Source organism: Eretmochelys imbricata, chromosome 2 (assembly GCF_965152235.1).
Source record: "Eretmochelys imbricata isolate rEreImb1 chromosome 2, rEreImb1.hap1, whole genome shotgun sequence".
In the NCBI taxonomy this organism is placed as follows: Eukaryota; Metazoa; Chordata; order Testudines; family Cheloniidae; genus Eretmochelys; species Eretmochelys imbricata.
Window position 1 is genome coordinate 159,754,167 of NC_135573.1, and position 21,989 is coordinate 159,776,155.

The window sequence follows — 21,989 nt, forward strand, 5'->3', positions numbered from 1 at the left end:
CTTAGGTTAGCTATGCAATAGTGATCAATATCCTGGGGAAGAGGGAGAAGTGTGTTGTGGACATGCAGTCACGGGTGCAGCATCTCAAAGTTGGATCATGGAGGTTCCTATAATCATCCTGAATCTACAACAGGCAAAGTAAATTGTTGCTATCTATCTATCTATCTATCTATCTATCTATCTATCTATCTATCTATCATTTATCTGATTTTTTTCTGAATAGTGCCTATCACTATATAGTGCATTATTTAAGGCCCTGATTGAGGAAGGCACTTAAGACATGTTTAGTTCTAAGTATGTTCATAAGTCGTGTTGCCTTTATTCGCCAGCTTGAAGATCAGATTTCTGGCTGAAAATTCTATATCTACAGTATAGGTAACAAGGAGCACATAAAATTATTCTAATTTTTAAAAGGAAGTAGAAAAATATTTGTTTGTTTGTGCACTTGATGCATTTTACAGCACTCTGGCCAGGAATTTTAAATGGCTGCTGCTGAAAGGTCTGACTGAGAGGTTGCAAAGGCCCTTATAAATATCAGCAAGGGGGAAAATAAAGCCTTTTAGAAGTTTTAAAGTTTGTTTTCAGTTGTGGAGATGCTAACGATGTTCTATCAGAAACTTGATTTAAAAAAAACTGTAAATTATGCTGACATTATCAGTCACTCGAGGCTGAATTTTGCCCTCCAGTAGATGCACAATAGTAAGTGTATACATGTATCTGAGAGCAGAATTTGGCCCTCAGTATTTACTTGCTAGAGGTACCTTGCCAGTTAGCTCCCCAATAATCACATGGACTGTTCAGGGAGTATCTCAACTAACATATCTGAAAATACAACAAAGCTTAGTCATGGTTAACTCTCTAAATATTTTACTGCTACTGGAGAGTACACATGATCTGAGGCAATATGTTTAAAAGCCCAGCTTTCAACTAAATGGAAATCCTTAAACTGAGGTTCTCTCATTTTACTTTGGATTTCATAAAGTAGTTTCAGTTTCACAGAAAAACTCAGGGTTTCATTTGAGCAAAAAATCTTGAAATTTTCAATATGTTGAATTTCAAATTGTTCTTTTTTAAAAAAATTGATTTTTTCATTCAGACACATTTTGTTAAATGTCCTATATTGGATATGAAAAGTGGAATTGCGAGAATCCTAAAGTGGCCCAGATTAAAGCTGAGAACATTTTCCAACAAATTTCACGAATGATGTTCACTATCTTCTCACAGCCCCACTTGTTAATTGTGGTGACTAAAAGCATGGTGACATGTAACAAACAATAGCAATAAAACTCAATTTAGATCTGGCACCTTCTTACAGAGATATTTGTCTTTGATTTGATAATTAAAGCTTCTGTTAACAAGGCTGACACTGACATATACATGAGTTTTCCTATTTCAGTTTCAAAGGATTTCATGAAGGAAAAGTTTCTTTTCCCTTTCCTTTTTGTGCAGTGCCTTTCCACTACTGCAGCTAGAGATCTTTATTAAATAATTGATGTTGAGTTTTCTTTCCGATTGTATTTTTTTTTTCTGTTGCTATGCCAGGTTTCTGAGTGGCCTGTAGGAAACCAAGGATTGCTCTATGACCGAAGCTGGATGGTTGTGAATCAGAATGGCGTTTGCATCAGTCAGAAGCAGGAACCTAGACTGTGTCTGATACACCCCTTAATTGACCTGGAGCAAAGGATTATGGTCATCAAAGCAGAAGGTTAGTAACCAGCATCCATTCCTCTCCCTTACTGAATAATAAAAAAAGAAGTACAGAATGTCATGAATCACTAATATACGAGGAACAAATCTTGCTCTTCCAGCTGTGGGTATGGAAGTTCCAGACTTCATGACAAAGGATAGATTTGGGTTATGTATGGGGAAGGGAGATCTCCACAGTGGCTCCCTACATGCAACTATGGAGTGGGTGCCAAGGGCAGGGATGGACAGTGCTGGTGAAATTCACAACTATGTAGGTCCACTGGCCATTCTGCTTCTCCACATCATGGAGACAGTACACCAGTCTCAAGGGGCTACTGTAGCCCAGAAACTGAAGAACTGGCCACTCCACAGCAGGCCACAATCTCTTCAGCACGCAGCTGGGTTACTTGGGCTGTGCAATGGGGACAGACTTTCCTGCTTGCTGAGTAGATCATCAGTGGGCATTGGTATCACTGAGGTGATGACATAACATTTTTTAACTGATTGCTTTACAGTATCCTTTCAGATAAAAGAAAATATTTCATTCTGGCTACTTTTCTGAGCACACAATCAATGAATACACAAAAGAACCATATTTGGAGAGTGCTGGGGTTCTGGAAAGTTCTTCGCAATTTGATGGGATATACTGTTTCTTTCACTGACAAAACTATTAACATTGAACTAAACAGCAGGCTTGTAGTCTTCAGAGCTCATTATTAATGCCTTGTTTGCATATAACTGAACAGTATTTACCTTCTCCCTGGGGTCTAACATTTGCTCAGCCTCTGCATCTGTTAATAATGTATATGCTCATATTTGAGCAGCTAGGCCCAAACAAGTTAACTTCTTTAGGTTTTTTTCCTATTGTCATAATTCATTGTCAGGGTTTTTTCTCTTTCCTCGCGGAACTGCAACAAGAGATTCCTCCCTCAGGATGTTGGTTTTACCTTCAGAGCCCTAAGGCGCAGATTCTATGATACCCCTACAGTAGTGAGGTCAACAGGACCTATCCTGTGCAGTGAGAGTCCCCATCCTCTTCTCATTTGCTCTTAGGGCATTTGAAATCAGTGGGAGTGTTTGAGCTACAAGTTCCCTGTTTTAATTGGCAGGGCATCCCTGATGAAGGACATTTGACTCAGAAAGTTGCATCTCCCTAGATCCAGCAAAAGCTCATATAGTGACCTAGTGGACAGAGCTCTAGACTGGGACTGTGGAGACATGGTTTCTATTCCTAGTGCTGCTTCTAGCCTTCTGGATTACCTTGGGGAAGCCTCCATTTCCCCATCTATAAAATGTGGATAAAGTTACTTCTAAGGTTTTTTTTTGCGGGGGGTTTGGGTTTTTTTGCCAATTGCTTTGTGATCTACTGTTGAAAGGTGCTGTATAGGACCTGGGTGTGATTATTCAGAGCATGCCTTATGCATGTAGCTGGGTTTTGAAGAATGGGATGCATAGAGAGTATAAATAGGGTTGAAGGAGGGGTGCTTTTCATTTATTCATCTGGACAATGGAGGGGTATCCTGGGTGAGAATATTCATCTTTTTTTATTTGTTTATTTTGTATTGACTCTTTTTCAAGTTTTGATGTATTCATGCTGAAAGAGAAAGGAGAGGCACTTTTTTAGACTCCTAAATATACAGTGAGCAGTAATGCAGTGTCACCACCGAACTATTTTCAGGGTGATTCTTGTGGGAGATACTGGGTATAGGATAGGGTTCAAAAAGAAAATCAAATTGGAAAACCCACCTATAAATGATCTGGCTTTGCCCTGTTCACAGAGATGTCTCTTTGTAAGGTGGAATGATCTGGAACTGTCTTTAAAGCCTTTAATACCTTAGGTCATCTAGCCCACCCCTTTGCAATAGCAATGCTATTTTCTAGTATTTATAGTATAGTTTCAGTCTAGGAATAGTTTTAAATAACTAAACATGTGGTGATGTCTGCTGTTTACTTTAGGGGATTATTCCAGAGATTACATGCAGTCAGATACCAAGTAATGGGGGCATATAAGAACCTGACTGGAAGCCTGAATAGTTACACTAATTGAGAAGACCTTCATGATATCCTGACTAATTTTCCTCCTCTTAACTTCAACCTCAGAATTATATTCCATTGTACAATACTAAATAATTACTCTCTCTTCCTGGTGTTTACACCCTTCAGACATATAAACGATTGTTACATCTCCCAGTTAGTCACCTCATAGTAAAGCTATTCTTATTTGACTTGTTTAATCTTTCCTTGTAAGACAGTCCTTCAGGCTCAAAATCATTTCTGTTGCTCTTCTCTGAATTCCCTCCAATTTGTCAATATTTTTGCTAATGAGGTATGTAAAACTGAATGCCATATTTCAGGTTCATATAGGCACACCACATCTTTACAGAGAGAAACTGTCAGCCCTTTGTCCTGTGATGTGATACCTTTCTTTCTGCAGCCCAAACTTCATTACCTTTTGTGCTGTCATTTCATATTTCAAATTGATAATATTTAATTTGTTGACTGTGGTCACCTCTAGTTCTCTCTCAGCATTATTTCTTTGTGATTTTTTCCAGCACTGTGGACACCGTTCATCTGGATTATTTGTATTATTGTGCATCTTTCCAAGATTAATCTTTTCTTTCTCCTTTCCACTTCCCTTGCTGCTTTTAGTATGATTTCTCTGTCTTTGTTAGTATATGCTGCCCCTCTCAGCTTAAAACCATGAAAAAATTTCATTATCTTGCTCTTTATTCACTCTATACTAGCATTTATGTGGGCAAAACTTTTGTGGCTCAGGGGTGTAAAAAATCCCCAACCCTGAGCGACACAACTATAGCTACTGCCACTCATTGAGCTGGTTTTATTATGTCGACAGGAGAGCTCTGTCCCCCCTCTGTCCCTGTCTCGATGCAGCTGTGCCACTGTAAGCTTGGACATGGCCTTTCAGATCATTAATAAGGAGATAGGGGTTGCAGTGGTTTCAGTAGGCTGATGATACCCAGTTCTGTATCTTTCTTATCTAATCCAGCCAGCATTGGCAGTGGCCTTGACCCAGTGTTGGCCTGACATCTGGGGTAGTAATGACGACTAACCGGTTCAGGCTTAATCTGGATAAGACTGAACTGATGTTGATGGGTTGGGGGAAGTAACTAGAAAATAAAGTGAGGATTTATATATGTCCCTTTGAAGGACTTTTTGCTCTCTGAATTTGCAATCCCAGCTGCTGTTACATGATGAGGTAACAGCAGTGGCCATGATGGCCTTTTTCCTGAACTGAAGAAGAGCTCTGTGTAAGCTCGAAAGCTTGTCTCTGTCACCAACAGAAGTTGGTCCAATAAAAGATATTACCTCACCCACCTTGTCTCACACTACCGTTGTCACTTTAAGATTAGATTACTCAATTTATCTCTATATTGTGCCATACATTAACTCCACCAACAAACTAAAGCTGGTACACAGTTTGGCAGCATCCTGCTAGCTAAGTGGTGTATCTTGCCAGCAGTATGATATACTGATTCTCATCAGTTGCATTGATTCCCTCCCCATAAAAGCTGAAGGTATTGGTTTTCACCTAGGAAGTCCTGAATGGCTTAGGAGGAGCCTCTACAGATCACCTCTCTCTCTATGCAATACTGCCACCGCTGTAGTAAGTAAAGATGCTCAGGGTGTTTCCTCTAGCGCCACATGACTTAGGAACTTGCTCTCTGAAATAGCTCAATCTGTTAACCTGTCAGCATGCTACAAACTCCATCTATTCTCCTAAGCTTGAGGAGAGGAGAGGAGTGGTGGAAGAGGGAAATTTGTGGTGTTTGTTTTGTACTTGGTTGTTTTGTGTTATGTGAACTTATTGTATCTGTGGTTTCTAAGAATCATATTTTAAGGTTTGTTATGCCTGTTTTTCCTAAGCTACAGGTTTTCTGGCTAACGTTCGTTATATTCACCACAAAGCTTTTTCATATGCAAATTATAATAAACATTTGTCATATTAAGACTATCTCTGATAAACCAGTAATACAATTTTATGTAAGCTTCTTTGGAAGTGAAAGCCTATTCTATCTGGGCCTAGCTCCCATTGACTTGAAAGGCAGCATGAGCAGGTCCTCCATTTCAAAAAATGTATTGCATGTTATGAAAATATAATCCTTCTTGTCTTGCCTCTGTTAAATGCAGACGGCCAAATTCTGGTTGCCATTGAGCTGCTGTAAATATGGAACTATTCCACTGCCTGCACCGGACTTGTTCCTGATTACACTGGTGTAAGTGAGAGGAGAATTAGATGGAGAGTATGCTGCTGTGAAAGGCCAATTTATCTCTTTCCATTTCAGCTAACAGAGTCAGCACTACTCTTGCAAGTTGTGAATTAGTTTGTCATTGCACAGAAGCAAGAATTTTGAGTGTTGTGAAATCTCTTTAAAACATTGGAGTAGAAAGATAGTAGCAAAATTGTGAAACTAATTACACTTTATAGATTTTATTCTCCCTTCGATGCTCATGTGTACTGCCAGTAACATTAATAGGAATTACGTGCACATGCTGAAGAGAGAATGCACATGAATAGTTTATATTTCAGTATGTTGAAATAGCAGACTTCTAATTTTTGCCATTGACTCAAAAGAGTAGCTTTAAAGGCAGGGTTTTTTTTCTTTATTACTAATACTGTGAACACATCTGTGAAATTTATCATCAAGCAAATGACCATGGAGAATGCCAGCTTTTACAGTTAAGTTACTGGCAATCTTCCAGCTTTTTTTTCTTAAGATGGAATAAAGTTATAATTAACAATGTTAAACTGACCTAAATATGGCTGTAAAATGTGTATGTTTCAATCAGAGTATGATATACTGGCTGATGTGTAAAATCAATCACCTATAAAACCCTGAGCCCCCATCTGAGGAACTTGCATGTGTGCTCTCTGTTAAGAGTTGTTTTTATAAATGATTACAGTTAAACACACAAAAAGTTCAAATCTTTCGTATTTTCTTTTCTTCCAGGTGAATGACACTGATATTTTTCCATGGGGGATGTGGGCGGAATAATCATAGAAGGGTGTTTGTTACACTCCCAAGATAGTAATATTTGTCAGTTTTTACTTGGATTATTGCAACGGGGTTAAACTGATTTGTTGCTAACATGTTTTGTTTTCCAAGTGTGTCCAGCTTTTCTTCTCCCATCTTAATTAATAGGCAGCAGGTTTAATACAAACAAGAGGAATTAAATTTCACACAACAAACCTGTGGTACTTATTGCCATGGGATGTTGTGATGGCCAAAAGTATAACAGGGTTCAAAAAAGAACTAGATACATTAATGAAGAATAGGGCCATCAATGGCTATTAACCAAGATTTGTCCAGGACGCAACTCCATGCTTGTGGTGACCCTAAACCTTTGACTACCAGAAATCTGCAGTGGAAGATGAGGTGAGGGGGGATCACCCCCTAATTGCTCTGTTCTGTACACTCCCCCTGAATCACTGGTACGGGAAACAGGATGCTGGGCAAGATGGACCATGGTCTGACCCAGCATGGCAGCTCTTCTGTTCTCTTATCATCTTTATCATTCTGTGTTACAGCAATACCACCAGTCAGTCGAGTTTGGGATGATACTGAAGTTAACAAATACCATAAACCTTTCTCTTTTGAAATCGTGTACGTAGAACAGAATTGTGGCATGGTGAAACTGAGTTAAACTTCCTTACTCTTCAAAATAAAATCAAACAAATCCGATTCTCGCTTTATTTTCACTGGCCTAAATCAGAAGTAACTTCAGTGAAATCAAAGTCCATTGATGTAAAGCAAGTGTACATGAGATCAGAGTCTTTTCTGCTTTATGTGGAAGTGTATATGGAGAGCATTAGGGTTCACTGCAGCCTGATAGTAAAATGCTTTGTTGGCCATTTAAGATTATTGTTTTCAATTAACAAAGAGCAGTGCTGTATGGGTTTTTTTCTGTTTCATAAATCAGTATAGCATGGCCCTCCTCTCAGCCCATTGAGCTTTATTATACTGTTTAAATTCAAAGATTATGTATGCCCCTTTACACAGCTAAGTAGTTTGTGAAACATATTTCATTTTTGAACACTATGTTTCTCTTTTTAAAATGTGTTTATTTCCATTCTCTCTCGCTAAGAATGGCTATACTCATATCCTGATTTACTAGGGATAGTAGAGCTATGATAAGCCTGTCCTTTCAACAACAGCCATGATTGCTGCAGAAATTTTGTGCCAATCTCCATGTAAAAGATACACAGGGAATAAAGTTACTAAAAGCTGAAATTGTATATTAGTTAATGTGGTTTGGGTACCAAGGTCATCCAAAGCCTTTGTTCTTGCATTATCATTTGGAGCCACCTGCAGGCAGAGAATATAACTCTGTCAAAAAGCGAGCAGAATTTGTGTGACTGCTGTGGTCCTAAACAGTCAGGGAATATGTACTTTTTTTTCATAACATATGATTCTGCCCAAATACTTAATTCTTATAATTTGTTCTTGATACATAAAGGAATGGACCCCATATCCGTGCCGCTAGAGGAAAACACCGGAAGAGAGATTCAGATTGGTCAGAGCAAAGTTTGTGCACACAGGTGAGTGAGAACAGGTACCCTAGAAGGTTCTAAGCTGATGACCTTATGCAGGGACAGCTCAGGATGACCATAATTGGAATGCAAGTTCAAGGGTTATGTGAGAGTCTAGAAGATATCCGCGTAAACAAAATAAAACAAGAAGAGAAGAAAAAAAGTTCAGTGATGGAATGAAACAAACAGCAGAGTGGATTAGACTTCTGTGGAAAATGTAGCACACAAAGCAGGTCTGATAAAACAAATCAAAATCAGGTTTAGAGGATTTTGCAGCCCATAAGTTAGGAAAGATCTTTGCCTGGTTTGTCATCAGAAAACTATCAATAAGAAAAATGTGCAAGTGTCCTGTACGTTTTCACATGCTATGTGGCTGCCCCAATTTGGCATATACCGTTTCTGTTAAATTACTCACCTGTGCTGATGTTAGTAACTTTTCCCATTTCCCATTGCATTGTCTCAAATTTTCTAGACCCAGCTGATTTTTAAAATAAATTTTCCATATTCACAAGAACTCCTAATCTTATTTTGAGCACCAATGTTGCTCAGTATTCAGTTATACTTCTTTGAAAAATTATTAGTAAATATGTTGAATAACATTAGCACCAACTCCCTGCAGTACATCGTTTGATGCATTGTCTTTCAATAAGATATAACACTGCTATTATTATAACTCTGTTTCCGATTTGTGAGCCAAGTGTTTATCCATCATGTGGTATGATGATCCATAAAACAAATATTTCTCCAACATCAGTTTTCTGAGTAGCTCTGTACTGAATGACTTGCTGACATCCATGTTCATTATCTACTGCATTCCACTTACCCACCAAGTCTGTTGATATGTCCAAAGAAGCCATTTGATTAAAGTGATTTGAGTAACTTGTGCTTCACCGACAGTTATTTACTGCACTCTGCTTCCTCTCTTAATTTGTCCATGGTACAGTTATTTTATAAGTTTTCAGATATTTTTCGGAGTTCTGAAGTCCAGCCTAGAGGTCATACATGTACATACCACAATTACTGTACTTCTCTCTTTAAAGACTGGACCCACACTAACCTTCCGTCAGGCCCTGAGCACTGCAGGAATTCCAAGATTTTTCTGATATTTTCTTTGGTACAAGTTTATTTTCTCTACCCCTCTAGCACTTGCTTCCCAAAACAGCAATAAGTTGTCATTGGACCTGAACGCCCTCCTATGGGGTCATGATGGTGGTTAGCATGTCCCCCAGTTGGCAACTTCTTGCGTGCCAGATTGGAATGCTGCTCCACTGCTGCTAAGGAGAGAAGAGGCTCTTTTCTCCCTCTTTCCCCCTAGTGCACACCCCATGGCAGCAGGGAGGTTTTGGCCCTATGTCATAGTGTAACATTTTGGTTTTGTGGTAAACCCAGGACAAACAGCTACAAAAGGGGGGTATTAATTAGTCCCAGGGAATTAAAAGGCCCCTCTCTATCCACTGAGGAGAGAGAACCCCGGGGCAATAAGGTTCAACTGGAAAAGGGGTTGCTAGGGAACCAATTAGGTTCAGCTGACTCCAACTACTTGGGACCTTTTTAAACCCTCCCCTGGGTGGAAGGAGGGGGAGAGTGAGGGAGTGAGAGGAGCAGGGAAGCTGCCAGTAGGCTCTTTGCAGCAAGACACCAGACCTTCCCAGTAGGGAGGCTGCACTCGCTCCCCAGAAGGGAAGGAAAACCGCACAAGGGACTGACTGAGGACAGGAGTAGCAGGACCCTGTGCCACCTATAAGGATTCGCCTTGCCCCAAACCTGAGTCTCCAAGGCTAAAAAGGACTGAGCCTGCTGAGGCGAACAAGGTATTTTGCCACAGTTTGTTTACCTGGTGTTTCTAGACTCAGTTAGTTTATGGCCAATTCACTTCAGTTTCTCTTATGTTTAATCAATTTATCATGAAGTTTGCTTTCGTGAATAGTCTAAATGGAATGCGTAAGGTATGTCTATATCATGTATAATACACACACATTTTTGCTTTTCTACCCTTTGTATTAGGAAAGTATCCTCCACTAAATTAAAGTAATAAAAAAGGACTTTTCTTTGGCAGCATATTTTTCCCAAAAAATGTCTGGATAGCGGAAACCACCCAAAAGTCATTTGTTCTAACCATCTGTCCAATTTCCCTTAGTGTTGACTCAACCTTATCTTTCCCGAGGTTAGCCCATCTTTAGTAGACCCTGCTTTTAAAATATCCTTGATTGCCTTGCTCTCTCTGCATTTCTTTCGCAGTAATACCATCATAGCCTGTCTAAATGTCATTGGCTGCATTTTTTTTAACTGTCTGAAAAGGGAAATTTTCATGAGAGGCTGCTCAAAGTTCTCAGGGGCACAGAAGCCTGCAGTGGAAATGGCAAAGCAGGGAAGGAACCAAACAAGAATACAGTGTCAAATAGGGCTATCAGGTAATAGATACGGGTAACAGAAAAAGCAGAATGAGTGAATGGTAGCCAAAGGGAATAAGGGTAATACTGGAAATAACAGAGAGAAAGAATGTATGTTAAAAAGTAGCTCCATTAAACAAATAAGGAGGGCAATGAAATCCAAGACACTCATAGATTCTAAGGCCAGGAGGGACCATTGTGATCAGCTAGTCTGACCTCTTGAGTAACAGAGGCCATAGAACTTCCCCAAAATAATTCATAGAGCAGATCTTTTAGAAAAACATCCATCTTGATTTAAAAATGGTGAGTGATAGAGCATCCACCGTGACCCTTGGTAAATTGTTCTAGAGGTTAATTACGCTCACTGTTAAAGATGTATACCTTATTTCCAGTCTGAATTTGTCTAGCTTTCATTTCCAGCCATTGAATTATGTTATACATTTGTATAGCTTGAAGATTATATTATCAAAAATTTCTCCTCCATATTTATAAACTGTCATCAAGTCATCCCTTAACCTTCTCTTCATTAAACTAAACAAATTGAGCTCTTTGAGTCTGTCACTATAAGCCATGTTTTCTAATCCTGTATTTATTCTCATGGCTCTTCTCTGTACCCTTTCCAATTTATCAACACCCTTCTTCAATGTGGACACCAGAACTGGACACAGTATTCTAGCAGCAGTTGCACCAGTGCCAAATACAGATGTAAAATAACCTTTCCGCTCCTCCTCAACATTCTCCTTTTTATGCATCCAAGTAGTGCATTAGCCCTTTTGGCCATAGCATTGCACTGGCAGCTCATGTTTAGCTGATTATCCACCAGGACCCAAATCTTTTTCAGAGTCACTGCTTCCAAGGATACTGTCTCCCATCTCAGAAGTACAGCCTACATCCTTTATTCCTAGATGTATACCTTTCCATTTAGGCTTATTAAAATGCATAGTGTTTACTTGCACCCAGTTTACTGAGCAATCCAAGAAGAATAAATAATGATAATTGACCATATCTTAAGACCTGTTTCACAATGGTTAACAGAGAGGCAAGATGACCATGTGGTAAAGTCACTGGACTCTGAATGAAAATCTGCGTTCTGGTCCCACCTCTGCTGGACATCTTGTGCTTTGGGCAAGTCACTTTACCTCTTCGTGCCTTGGTTTCCTCAATGCGCATGAGTGTTGTGATGCTATTCCACTAAAGTATGTTGGCACTCAGATGTTATGATGAAATGCACCATATGAAAAAAAAATACAGATAAAGACCTAGTAAACCTGCTAAATGAAGGTAGCCTGATTTTCAAAGGTGCCAAATGCTAACAGCACCCATGGACTTCATTGGGATCTTCCATAGATTCACAGAGTCACAGAATTTAAGGAATTTAGATCTAGTCTGTCCTGTGTATATTGCAAGTCATGGCATTTCATACAGTTACCCTGTATTAAGACAAATAACTTGTGTTTGACTAAAGCATATCTTCCAGAAAGGCATCCAGTCTTGATCTGTAGATTTCAAGATGGAGAATGCACCCCTTCCCTTGGTAGTGTGTTCCTGTGGTTAATCACTCCCACTGTTAAAAATGTGTACTTCATTTTTCCTTTGAATTTATCTGATTTTAGCTTCCAGACATTGGTTCCTGTTATGCCTTACTCTGCTAGATTAAAGAGCCCTTTAGTACTCTCTAAAGGTACTTACATACTGTAATAAAGTCACCACTCAATCTACATTTTTATAAACAAAAAGAAAAGGAGTACTTGTGGCACCTTAGAGACTAACCAATTTATTTGAGCATGAGCTTTCGTGAGCTACAGCTCACTTCATCCAGGATGAAGTGAGCTGTAGCTCACGAAAGCTCATGCTCAAATAAATTGGTTAGTCTCTAAGGTGCCACAAGTACTCCTTTTCTTTTTGCGAATACAGACTAACACGGCTGTTACTCTGAAACCTATTTTTATAAACTAAACAGATTGATCTCTTTCAATTTCTCACTTTAAGGCATTTCCTCCTCAAACCATTTTTGTGGCTCTTTTCTACATCCACCAGAACTGGATGCATGGTTGCAATATCAGTCTTACTAGGCTTCCTGTTTCTGTTATATAATTTCAGCTTTTAGTAACTTTATTCCCAGTGTATCTCATACATTGAGATTGGCACCACATTTCTGCAGCAAAGCTGGGAGTGGATGACAGAGGATGGATCACCCAATGATTGCCTGTTCTGTTCATTCCCTTTGAAGAACCTGGCATTGGCCACTGTTGGGAGACAGGATACTGGGCTAGATGGACCATTGGTCTGACCCAGTGTGGCCATTTTTATGTTCTAACTGGGGAGGTCTGGGGTAAAGTCACTGGACTGGCCATAGTTCCAACTCAGAAGAAATGCTTGAAATCAATAGAAACTTTACATGAGGACAGACTGTCCTAGACAAATTCTGCTTTCAATTATACCAGTGTAAATTAACTTCAGTGGAATTAATCTGGATTTATGCTGATATAGCTGGGAAAAACATGTGGCCCAAATCTATTGTACAGTCACCAGAAGGAGTTCCTTGGGTATGTCTACATTTGAGCTGGGAGGTGTGATTCCCAGCTTGCATAGATGAACCTGAGCTAGTTCTGCTTGAGCTAGTGCACTAAAAATAACATCATAGCCAGGGTAGCATGGACAGCAGCTCAGACTATCCACCTGAGCTCATACCTGCTCAGACCCCCACAGTATGTACTCTGTCTGCTAGCCTGAGCTGCCGCCCATTCTACCCTGGCTACACTGTTATTTTCAGTGCACTAACTTGAGCAGAGCTTGCACGGGTATGTCTACACAAGCTGGGTCCAAACCAAGAAGGCCAAGGAAAGCATAAATGGTAGCAAAAGACAAAGAACTGGTTAAAAAGCAAAACAAAGTGAATTCAGCTTGTTGTGGGGGAATGTAAGTGGCATCCCACTGGAATCAATATTCAGACTTTGGCTGTCCTTGTTTTTCAGTCTATAAATTACCTATCTGGAGGGACCAGCTGTAAAGTACTGAAGCTAAATTTGTTGATGACACAATAGTGGTATGAGTAGTGAACACAAGACACACAGCAGGTAAAATTTGGAAGAATTAGGGCCCGCTTTATAAATTGGCTGACATGCGCCAAATGAAATGTAATGTTGACAAATGTAAAGTAATACTCAAGCAAAATAAACACACGAACAAAATAAATGGAATTGAACTACAGCAGAAGGACTTTGACAGGGACCTTGAAGAGACAATGGGCTTCACTCTGAAAATGTTTAGACAATATGGGAAAGCAATTTGAGAGCACGCAGACTCAGAATACAGAAACTACACAGTGACCTTCAATGAAATACTATAATACAATATAGCTGTAACTTTTCATCTCAGCCACTGTGTGGTGTAAAATACTTTAGCTATCTAATAAAAGAGGGCCACATTTTGAGACATGTTTATGCAGTAGTAAGGCGAATGTAAGCCCCAACAGACCATATAAAGCACAGATCAGGAAGGGGGCTTTTAGTTGCTCTGCGGGCAGGAGGAGTTTGAGCAAGGAAAAGAATTTGTGTAAACGAACTCTCTACACCCCACCATACTGCAGCAGCCTTGTGTGTTGGCCTTAGCCTCTTTCTCCCTGCCACTGGGGCTGTTGAGGATACAGAAGTTATTACTGCACTTATGAGAACATTTTCAAAACTGAGTTTGAAAATCTAAGGAATTGCTTGCATTCACTGTGAATCAGGAAAAGAAGTCATGACAAGAATTTACTGTACGTATGTCATAGCTGTTTACTGGTTTAAATAACAACCATGTGTGCTTGTGAAGATAGAAATGAGTCACAGGCCGTGTGCTAAGATGAAAGGCAATTTTTACCTTCACATACCTCTGCCTTAAGACATCAGAAAACATGAAATATTCAAGTAAACATGACAAATGTTTCACCCTCATGAACTGATTTTTCACTGTTTTCACAAATAGTGAGATTTTTTTCACAGCTCTGTGACAGACCCTTAACTATATATAGCAAAGCAGTCATCTGACTTTGATGTGTACAGAAAACAGCAAAAGGACCCTATTATGGGGCGTGGGGGAGTGGGATATAATTAGGCCAGAGCTTGAAAGTTGTAGTAAAATCAGGATTCAAGTAAATTATGTAAAAGAACAAGGAAGAGAATTGATATTGATGGCTCAATAATTTTGACCTGTTTTGGCTAAAATCTTTTCTTTCAGTATGTTCTTCAGAATTCCAGACATCAGCTGAAAAGAGATAGGAGTCCTACTTCTGATCTCACTTATATTGGCATTATATCAATGTAATTCAATTGGGTGTGCATATCTTTTACAAAGACAAACTGCATCCAAGCTCAATCCCAGAATTTAGCATCTTTTGCTGTGGTGACTATTTTTTATTTCACAAAGTAGATCATCTGCATTCAAAATCATCTTTCTTGATAGAAGAAACAGCAAGCCGACCACAGGACCAAAAACACACTGCCATCCTCCTTCCAATAATTTTCCCCGTAGTCATGAGGGCTGTCAAGGTTCCTCCCCCATTCTGAACTCTAGGGTACAGATGTGGGGACCTGCATGAAAAACCTCCTAAGCTTATCTTTACCAGCTTAGGTCAAAACTTCCCCAAGGTACAAAGTATTCCACCCGTGGTCCTTGGAATGGCCGCTACCACCACCAAACTAATACTGGTTACTGGGGAAGAGCTGTTTGGACGCGTCTTTCCCCCCAAAATACTTCCCAAAACCCTGCACCCCACTTCCTGGACAAGGTTTGGTAAAAAGCCTCACCAATTTGCCTAGGTGACTACAGACCCAGACCCTTGGATCTTAAGAACAATGAACAATCCTCCCAACACTTGCACCCCCCCCCTTTCCTGGGAAATGTTGGATAAAAAGCCTCACCAATTTGCATAGGTGACCACAGACCCAAACCCTTGGATCTGAGAACAATGAAAAAACAGTTTTTTACAAGAAGACTTTTAATAGAAAATAGAAGTAAATAGAAATGAAGAAATCCCCCCTGTAAAATCAGGATGGTAGATATCTTACAGGGTAATTAGATTAAAAAAACATAGAGAACCCCTCTAGGCAAAACCTTAAGTTACAAAAAAGATACACAGACAGAAATAGTTATTCTATTCAGCACAATTCTTTTCTCAGCCATTTAAAGAAATCATAATCTAACACATACCTAGCTAGATTACTTACTAAAAGTTCTAAGACTCCATTCCTGGTCTATCCCTGGCCAAGCACAGCATACAGACAGACACAGACCCTTTGTTTCTCTCCCTCCTCCCAGCTTTTGAAAGTATCTTGTCCCCTCATTGGTCATTTTGGTCAGGTGCCAGCGAGGTTACCTTTAGCTTCTTAACCCTTTACAGGTGAGAGGAGCTTTCCCCTGGCCAGGAGGGATTTCAAAGGGGTTTACCCTTCCCTTTATATTTATGACAAGGGCACTAATGGTTAACAGGGTGTCTCCATGGCCTTTTTGACTTGTGAGAGAGAATCCAGAAGCCATTCTATGATTAATTATCAGAACTACAGGTGAAGGAGAAAATCTGTCCACCAACCGTGAAGAATACCATCATGGAATTAGTACTAAAGGAACCATTTGATAGGAGCAACCTTTCAAGCTACCATCTTGTTTCCATTGCTGTTAGTTTATGTACTAAGAACATGGATTGAATTAGGCAGCGGGCAACACTGTAACTGATGGATCATTTAAAAAATTCTTACTGTCTGGCTCCAGGGGACAGGAGTAAAGGCAGCTGTGATTGTGCCACTGAGTTACAAAACCAAAAACATTCAAACTCCCTTAAAACACCTTTCTTGGCTAAAATACTGGGATTAAGAAGCTTTTTATTTGAACAATTTACAACACAATGGAGGCTCCCCTAATAATTTCTTCCTATTATTATTTTATTTTCTTATTTGTGTTATTATAACACCTACCTAATACAAACAACAATAATGATAATTAATCAACCTATCTCTTACACGTTTTACCCAGTTTTGACCCCCTTTTAAATGCATATGTATAGCGCACTGAAGAAGATGTGCTACATTCATTTAGAACAGAAGCTTCCACATAATGGTCCACAGAAAACTGACTGTTCACTCTTGGTGCTCGCTTTCCTCCATATTTCCATCAATAATATTGCATTAAAAGAGACTGTGATTAAATATTGTCCTAACATTATTTTTCCATATATGCAATTGCTGTTGTTGCTACAGGGAAGCTGTGTGACAGTGAATGGGAAGGGCAGTGCTATGATGTAGTCTGTGCTATGAAAACACTTGAGAACGCTGATTGATATAGATTAATTAGATGTCATTGTTAGACAAATACATTTAGTCCAGATCCATCAGAAGAATGAGGTTTCTGTAACTCTTGTGTAACAGCTGGTGGGATGGCAAAGAGATGCATAATTCTAGATAGACTTGGTTGCTTTCAAAAGTTCAGGTGTTTGGAAAATTCTAATCTGGGCCCCAATCCTCTATACATGTATGTGAGTAACATTATACACATTATGGGACTACTCATGTTAGAGATCTATCTAGGTTTCATAGACATGGTCAGACTGCATACTTGCATAAAATTACTCATGCACATAAATGTTGACAGGATTGGGGCCATAGAGAGGACAGCATTACTAGCCATATGTTTATAAGTATTTGCAAGTACTGTGATTGAAAAAAAGGGTCATTTTTAGTTTGTCATACATGGATTACTGTGTCTCAGAGCCAGTGCCATGAATTTTTATAATTATACAGACTTTCTATCCCACCGTAAGTTATATAAAACTGAATTATGTCTCATCAATAATGAAGTCAAGATTGACAGAATTCCAGCAAATTTGGGAAATATATTTGTGCATAATAGTACTTCACATCTCAGCTGTTTCATTCATTAGTGTTATAATGGATGCTGCATTGTGGATTGAAACAGGCAGAGCAAGTATCTGATTAAATATCTCCACCAGCTGTCCTTAGTTTTGCAAATGAAGTTTTTAGCAATCAGATTATTGCTTAAATTAATACTAATCACTTCTCTCCCCCTCTTGATAGAGTACAAACATATGACTGTGGAGAAAGAATAGCAGAATGGTTCTCTGAATTACTTGGTCGCCAGTGTCACCTGATCAGGCAGAGTTCAGACTTCAAAAGAAATGCAGATCAGAAACATGAAAAAGGTATATCAATTTGGCATGATTATTAGAAAATATATATTCCAGCTCAGCATATTAAAATATTAGCATGACTCACATACTTTATGCTGAGTGAAAAATCCCCTCAATGAAGAGATGTGGGAGAAGTCTTGAGATATTAAATCCAATAGGCAGCAAAGGGTACATATATGCTCATACTCTGCTACGCTATTCCTCTGTCTTGTTGCATATAGGGAAACTTTATAGATCTATGTTTTTGTTATCCCATCACTTTTCCGTCTGAAAATGTTATAACAATTAGAAACATGAAAAATCTATTAATATTGAAAATATCCTTATGCTGAAATTCCTTCCTGAACAGAATAAATTGAGAAGAATGTTTAGAGAATCCATATATATTGATTACAATTAGAAAATTATTCCACAAAAATGGGGGGGGGGATATCTTCTCAGCTTTATCTCGATTCTAAAATACATTGCATCCCTGAGTCTGAGAGGATCCATGCTTCTAAACTTAATAGGATAGAATCTTTCCTTAGCAACTGAAGTCTAATGAATAATTTCTTTAATTGAAACGGATAAGGTCATTGGGGTGAGGGGTGGGGGTAGTTACCAGTATGATAGTCATTGTTTCTAACAATCATTTTATAATGCTGTATTGATTTTAGGTCAGGCTACAACAGTCTCGCTTTCTCTTGTGAATGAAGCACAATATCTCCTGATAAATACAGCAAGTATTTTACAACTGAAAGAGCAAATTACTGAAAGGTAAGAGCCCCCTCTGATGAGGTAGGTAGCCTTTTTATAGAATCATATAATCACAGAAGTGGAAGGGACCTCGAGAGGTCATCTAGTCCAGTCCCCTACTCTCAAGGCAGGACTAAGTATTATCTAGACCATCCCTGACAGGTGTTTGTCCAACCTGCTCTTTAAAATCCCCAGTGATGGAGATTTCACAACCTCCCTAGGCAATTTATTCCAGTGCTTAACCACGCTGACAGGAAGTTTTTCCTAATGTCCAACCTAAACCGCCCTTGCTGCAATTTAAGCCCATTGCTTCTTGTCCTATCCTCAGATCTTAAGAAGAACAATTTTCTCCCTCCAACCTTTTATGTACTTGAAAACTGTTATCATGTCCCCTCTCAGTCTGTGGTGTGGGCATCCAGAATCCTGTCATAAGAAATAAATACCAACTTACCGTTGAGAAATTTGAGATTTTTACTTTTCAGACTTTGAATCAGTGCAGGACAAAGCATGGTCCTATCCCTTCCCACCACATCAGCCAATGGAACTGCCTGCCACACTGAGAAAAGCTCCCCTTTGCTGGTGAAGCTTCACACTGCCCCAGTGCTCAATACTGTGCCTTAATGGCACAGTCTGGCCCTAAGAATGGAAAATGTCAGAAAATCCACCATAAATTTAAATTACTGCAGCATTATTTAATGGAGCCCACTCTAGGATTATTAGGATTCATACTTATTCATAATGGACAAGAGAGAATCTGTGGGCCAGGAAAATGCAGTAGCCATTTCTCTCATCTATATTTTTTTATTGTTATTATTAATGACATACTAACAGCCTGCTAGGCGGCTTGCAGACATGTAAAGGTGTCATTCAAAGCAACTGGAGGGAGAAGGCTGAAACTAATCAGAAATCAGTATGTGATTGACCACTGGAATTTGGCACATATGTTAAAGCCATGCATTTTTTATTGTTTTTTTTTAAATATATGTGTAAAACCAATCAGTAGATCTCACATACATGTCGGTTATAATTTCCAAATTTACCATTTATTTTTCACAGGGTTTCATCAGGTCAAACCCTAAAGCTGTTTCTACTGAATCCTTATTCTGATCAAGCAGTCAGTGACCTCAGTAAGAGTTTGGCCAGAGTAAGGAATGAATAAAAGCTGAATAATGAGGGTCCCTTTATGCAGAAGACCTGACTCAGAGTATTAATTAGTTTAAGTAGGAATTCTGTCTAAAAATCAGTGGGAAAATATAGGCCAAAGCCTTAAGGATTTGGTTCAGCACTTTTTTCTTCCTCTGTAAATCTATGAAAATGATTAATTGTTGACAAAATGTCATTACCAGGAGTCTGTGTTTTCCTTCTTTCTTATTTCATGCTTAACATTTTTCACACAAAAATTGATACGCTAGTCCCCCTTAGTGACTAAGTACAGAACTATATAACCTCTTTTTGAAAAAGGCTGACTGCAATCACTTGAATTCTTGAATAATATTTTATATTTCAGAGGAGATGATCTGCTCTCAGATCAAATAATACTCTTTAAGACAAGTTTGATTTGAAAATATCTTTAAGTATTATTTCAGGTTCTTGAAAACCTTTATGAACCCTGGGTCAGCAAATAGCACTATTTTGAGAGTAGTATATGGTTCCTTTAAGATCAATAGAAAGTCTCCCTACAGTGTATCTTTTAGGATCACATTTATCTGTAACTCTTAACCTGGAAAAGAAGGCAGTTAATAACCATATGATATATTTGTAATATACCTACTTTCATGTCCCCTTTAGTGTTTTTCCAACGAAGTTCCTTTGAAAACAATTTCAGCTGTTTGCAGAAGTCAATGGATGAATTGCAATTAAAATTGTGTCCTTTACAAATGTAAATCGCAAACTGCTATATTAACATTTACCACAATCATACTCAGCTACTGATCTGAAAGTTCAGGTTAAATGAATGAACCTAATCTATCTGTCAGTAACCTACAGAAAAATGCAACCCATTTTCTTGTCAAAAAATCTGTCTGCAGAAATCTGTTAGGAACATGCCAACATCTAAGTTAACAATATGTTTTAAGGTTCAGGCAACAAGTCACTCCAATTGCTGGGAACAAGATATTAATTAGATTTCTCATCTAGGATGCAAGACTGCACAAGATAAATCTCTTGAAGGATCACATGTTAAACTGAAAACATAACATTTCTTAATACCCTTTGAAAGTCTTTGTCTCTTTACTGGAAAGCTAAATGTTCAGCGCAAGAGAGTTATTTTGTCATTTGTTCTTAATTGAATGTTGCTATATTCTTACAAAAATGGGGAATAAAAACAAAAAACCAAGTATTCCGTCAATCACAAGACCCTTAAAATCTAAATGCTAAAAGCTAATATTGTTGGTTTGTTATTTACAGTATATCACTAGGATTAGCTTTCCTCCCTAAGTCGCACTTCAAATTCAATCTTCTTTCACTTCAAGCCTCTGCCCAGTACTGCCCCACGCTACTTCGTTGTTCTCATTTCCTCCCCTTTCCCACCTCCCTGCCTTTCTTCCTAACAAGCCTCCCGCTTCCTATGCACGGAACTCCCTCTCTCTTTCCTTGTTGACCAGCATAGGCTGGAAGAATTCCCCCCGCCCCCGCATTCCACCATGCAGAGCAACTTTATAAGGGTGCTGAGAAGAGAATTTTAGCCCAAGGGTGCAGCACCACTCTGTAGCTACTCCTAAATCACTGGATGGTAACTTTCGAAATACTGAACTGCAGGATTTATTTTCAAAAACCTATACCTGCGAAGTCTGTATTAAAATTATTTTTCCCCCTGGGAAACAGTAGTTAGTTTCTTTACATATAGGGTTGTTTTATTTGATGAAAATTGGTTATACTTTATAGACACTTTAAGTTTTCAATTCAGTTTTAATAGTTTTCTTTGTTTTTATCTTTCCAATGTAAAAATGAATCTTCCACTTTGCAGTCAGCTCTAGGGAGGAGATCTAAAACAGTAACTGCAATTTAATTAAAAATAAGAATGTAACAAAATGCTGCAGAATCATATCCCTGCAGAGGCATCCATCTCTCTGGTGTTATTGTTGCTGACTCCCTCCCTGAAGAGGGACAAAAAATGCCATTGTCTGACCTAACACTCAAGTTTTTTGGTTGAAATATGCACTTGAAGATGCACATAATTATTTTTAGTTTTGTTTATTAAATAAATGTAATAAGAGAGGTAGACCTGAACTAAGATTCTGGATCCAACATCTGGATTTCTAATTGGCCAAAATGGAAACCTAGATCTGAATATTCCTAAAACCCAGCTTCTGTCTGGCACTAAACTATATTTCATGTAGTTGCAAATACTTTAGTGTGCACTAATTATTGGGATGGCCCCCATGAACTTGGTAAGACACCCATATTCCCTGGATTGTTCAGCATTTCCTAAGCAGGACATACAACCCAC

At 38.8% G+C, this 21,989-nt stretch overlaps 1 protein-coding gene across 5 annotated transcripts in view; it reads left to right on the forward strand.

The window, feature by feature from the left end:
- MOCOS (molybdenum cofactor sulfurase) overlaps positions 1–21,989 on the forward strand; it is a 432,667-nt gene that overhangs the window by 340,888 nt on the left and 69,790 nt on the right. For all 5 annotated transcript variants that reach the window (XR_013345256.1, XM_077810912.1, XM_077810911.1 and 2 more), the window contains 4 exons: positions 1,543–1,705; positions 8,164–8,245; positions 17,694–17,818; positions 18,463–18,562. Coding sequence is in view for 4 of the 5 variants with exons in the window: in XM_077810912.1 (XP_077667038.1) it covers positions 1,543–1,705; positions 8,164–8,245; positions 17,694–17,818; positions 18,463–18,562 (470 nt within the window). In the remaining variant the exon portion in view is untranslated. The remainder of the gene's footprint in view (positions 1–1,542; positions 1,706–8,163; positions 8,246–17,693; positions 17,819–18,462; positions 18,563–21,989) is intronic.